The 3,988-nt window shown below is 46.6% G+C and overlaps 1 protein-coding gene across 4 annotated transcripts in view; it reads right to left on the minus strand.

Moving 5' to 3' along the window:
* Positions 1–3,865, minus strand: part of VPS35 (VPS35 retromer complex component) — a 39,742-nt gene extending 35,877 nt beyond the window's left edge. The window contains exon 1 of one of the 4 annotated variants that reach the window (XM_078358149.1): positions 3,667–3,865. Coding sequence is in view for 2 of the 4 variants with exons in the window: in XM_054248545.2 (XP_054104520.1) it covers positions 1,727–1,771 (45 nt within the window). In the remaining 2 variants the exon portion in view is untranslated. Of the gene's footprint in view, positions 1–1,726; positions 3,531–3,666 lie in introns of those variants that run through there. The other 3 variants (XM_002760914.6, XM_078358148.1, XM_054248545.2) reach the window with 3 other exon arrangements.
* Positions 3,866–3,988: the final 123 nt, after the last annotated feature.

The raw sequence follows: 3,988 nt of genomic DNA on the forward strand, positions 1-3,988 counted from the left end.
ACACACCATTCTGTTTATTCATAGACATGTGGGTCATTTCCACTTTTGGCTATTGTGTATGATAATTTTTATTACACAGCAAATGAAACTGTGGCTACAAAGAGGTTACAAACAGTTTCAAAAACATTTGTATAGAATGACTAGAAAGATTCAGAGTTTTGTAAACAAATGAATACAATTTTAGGAAAATTCTTCTATTTTGTCTCAACTGGGCTTAAAAAAGAAATGTAAATACAAAATGTTGACGATTACAGACTATGACTTATTACAAAGTAGTCTATAAATGAAGGCATAAAGCTGTAATAAAGCAATCTATTTTTACATATTACTCATAAAACAATGTATTAGGCTAGCAACAGCTATTCTAATGGATATTCTTGATGCCTTACTAGGAGGTGTTACACAAAGCCTTAAGAGTTACAATATGAACATGCTATCATTAAATACAAGTCAGGTAACCATTGTTTCCTCAATCATAAAGGTGGTTTTCCATTTGTAAATGACTGTACTTAAGAGCTACCTGGATCAGAAGAAAATGGAAACCCTACAGAATCAGGATCAAATTAACATTTGTGATTAGGCCCATTTTACCTTGAGACCACCAACAGCCCTCTCAAGTCTACAGTTATAAGGTGCAGAGCAAAGCAAAGGTCATCATGAACTGATCACTTGGAAAACTACTCTCCATTCAAACAATGTGCCTTTGTTTCCTCTTCTATAAAACAGAGATGAGAGTAGCTGCACCACTGTTATAAAGAACAAATTAAACCACACAAAGCTCGAAATGTGCCTACTGCTTAGCAATAAGCACTTAATAAATGCTACAATTATTATTATACATTTTTTCAGACGGAGTCTCGCTCTGTCGCCAGGCTAGAATGCAGTGACAAGAGCTCAGCTCACTGCAACCTCTGACTTCCTTGTTCAAGCAATTCTCCTGCCTCAGCCTCCGGTGTAGCTGGAATTACAGCCATGCGCCACCAAGCTCAGCTAATTTTTGTTTTGTTTTCTTTTTTTTGAGATGGAGTTTTGCTCTTTTGCCCAGGCTGGAATGCAACGGCCCGATCTCCGCCTTCTGGTTTCAAGTGATTCTTCTGCCTCAGCTTCCTGAGTAGCTGGGATTACAGGCGCCTGCCATCACACCCTGCTAATTTTTGTATTTTTGGTAGAGACGGGGGTTTTGCCATGTCGGCCAGGCTGGTCTCGAACTCCTGACCTCGTGATCCACCCACCTTGTCCTCCCAAAGTGCTGGGATTACAGGCGTGATCCACTGCGCCTGGCCAATTTTTGTATTATTAGTAGAGACGGGGTTTCAACACATTGGCCAGGATGTTCTTGATCTCCTGACCTTGTGATCGGCCTGCCTCAGCCTTCCAAAGTGCTGGGATTACAGGTGTGAGCCACTGTACAGGGCCTACAATTATTATTACATCCAGTTCAGATGCAAATAATTATCTCCACTTATGTTAGAAACCTATTACAGTTCAATCACCCTGCTCATATGCTGTAGATGTAATCTGACAATACAATGTAAACCAACTGTAAAACGAAAACTGATCTCTTCAAAGTACAGGATATCGTGTTAATGAAATAACTATTTAAAAAATTATGGCATGGCATATATTAACAACTGAAGCAGTGAGAAATAAGGACCAGAGTATGAGAATTTCAAAATCTAATTTGAACACCAAATGGCTCTAACTTCATTTACCAACCAATACATACCACCAAGAATCCTCTGATGGAGCACACTGAACATTCTGGCTTCATCTATTAGCAATAACTTTTCTTTCCACCTGGAGAATTTTGTCTACCCTCTACATAGGGTCAGTTCACGTGTAGCTTCCTGTAGTCCTTCCCAAAATCCCCAGGCAAAACTATCCCTCCATGACCCCAACGCACTGAGTATGCTAGTAAAGCAATCCACATACTGTATTACAATTAAATTCTATAAGCGTGTCTCCCCCAGTAGCCTCTTAAGTTCGAACATTAGTACCCAGCGCCACAGTCGGTGACACGGAAGGCACACAAGATGTTTGATGAATTTTAGTGGAATCTGGAACTTCCGGGCTGAGAAGGGCCAAAGGGACCAACGGGGCCAACAGTTGCATCCGGATGCAAAAGTACAACACCAAGAAGACTAAGTGATCTCCATAAATTATAAAAACTGTGAAAGAACAAATACTCAAGTTTCCTTTCCCAATAAAATTCATGAGGACAAGACTGTGTGTCTGGCTGATTGCTCCCAACTGGTTCACCCAACAAAGAGTTGGTTTGTAATACACCCTCAATTAAGTATTTTCCATTACAAAACAATATAAATGTCAATCCATAAATGCTGGGAAACACACAAATCCTAAAAAGTTAAATTTTTATGCCAGTCTTGTATCAATTCCCAGTTGCAAAAATTCTCAAAAGCAGGCAAAAATCACCTTGTACGGCAATATCTTATGTGAAAATAGTATTTGTAAAACATTTAATCCTTTCTGGCATTAAAACATTTAAAGTGAAATCTGTTTCCAGGCTTACAGATTTACAGAAGCCTGTCTACACAGAGTGGAGATAAAGCTGACATACAGTATACACTCAAAAATATTACTTACACAGTGCAGGCTACGTCAAATGCTAATAAAATACAAGTGACAACTTGCCTTTGTGAGAACGAAACACAAAGATTTGGTTTGAGGAAGTTCAAGTTTACCGGCCAACAGCCACACCAGGATTTACTGCCGTCATAGAGGGGCCCTAACGGAGAAGAACTGCTTCCAGCCAAATACTTGGATTTCATCAATGGAGAGACAAAAGACCCAACGTGCGCCCAATGCACAAATGCTAAAGGAAACCATCAGTCTCCTTTCCGATCGTCAGGATTACAAGACAGCCTGAGTCCTTCCAGGAAATTCACGTAAGCAGGTCCCCAGAACTCGCTGACAAACACTGCCATCGAAGGCGGGGTTGAGGTCAAGAAAGGCCAAGGAACCACTGCGACCCCTCCAGGAGGTCCTGTGGATAGCCGAGCACAACCGGGCACAAAGGTGGAAATGCAACATCTGGGCGGGTCCCGGCGCCACCTCCAAGCCTCAGGGCCTCCGCGCGCCGCGAGGGCCAGACGCTCAGACCTAGAGCAACGGGTCCCCTCGTGGCAGGCAGGTGGCCGATTCCACTGAGAGGAGGCCGCAGGCCTTCATGGACCCCAAAGCCTACAGGCCAAGTCACCCCCACAGAGAGGCCGCCCCGTCTCTGAGCAACGGCCGCAGCCAGGAGCCGCCGCCCACCCCGGCAGTCAGCCCGCCAGCGGCCTTCCTCCTCTGGTCCCCTATCCCGCAGGCCAAGTCGGGCTGGTCTCCGTCCCAATAGGTCTCGGGGCCCCCTACTCCTCCCGCTGGGGCCTGGGGCGGTAGGACAGAGCACGGGCTACAAGAAGGGCCGGCCCGGGTTCCGCTGCCCCCTCAGCACTCACCATGGCGACTCCCCAGAGCCTGCAGCAAGCGACACCCACCCCGCGCGCAGCCTCCCGCGGTCATGTGACACTGCGGCCCCTCCAAGCCCCGCCCTCTCTAGCCCCGCCTCCGGACCCTGCAGGCGGCTTCTCGATTGGCCTGCTTCTAGGAACCCAAGTCTCGCGTGTTTATTGGCTCTGGCTACTTAACGCTGGATGGACGGACCTGGGCGCCAGCCAATCTCACCACAGCGTGTGAGAGTGGGTGGGGCAGTGCAGGGCAGTGGAGATCGGCCGGCGGCGGCAGACAGTAGACAGCAGGAGGGAAAGGCAGTGTATGATGAGTTTGTCAATAAAAAAGGAATGGGTGGCTGGGGAGCAGACAAGTCCACGCTCTCTGTATCTGCCTTGGCGAGTGCGCTCGTGACGCACATGCGCAAAAGGAAAACCCTGATTGGTTTGTGGGACGGTCTCAATCTGGTCCCAACTAATCCAGATGCGCCGGAGGTGGGGCCTAGCCCTCACTGGCTGGCACAGCGTCTGCGCGC

The sequence above is a fragment of the Callithrix jacchus genome, chromosome 20 (genome assembly GCF_049354715.1).
Source record: "Callithrix jacchus isolate 240 chromosome 20, calJac240_pri, whole genome shotgun sequence".
NCBI classification, from domain to species: Eukaryota; Metazoa; Chordata; class Mammalia; order Primates; family Cebidae; genus Callithrix; species Callithrix jacchus.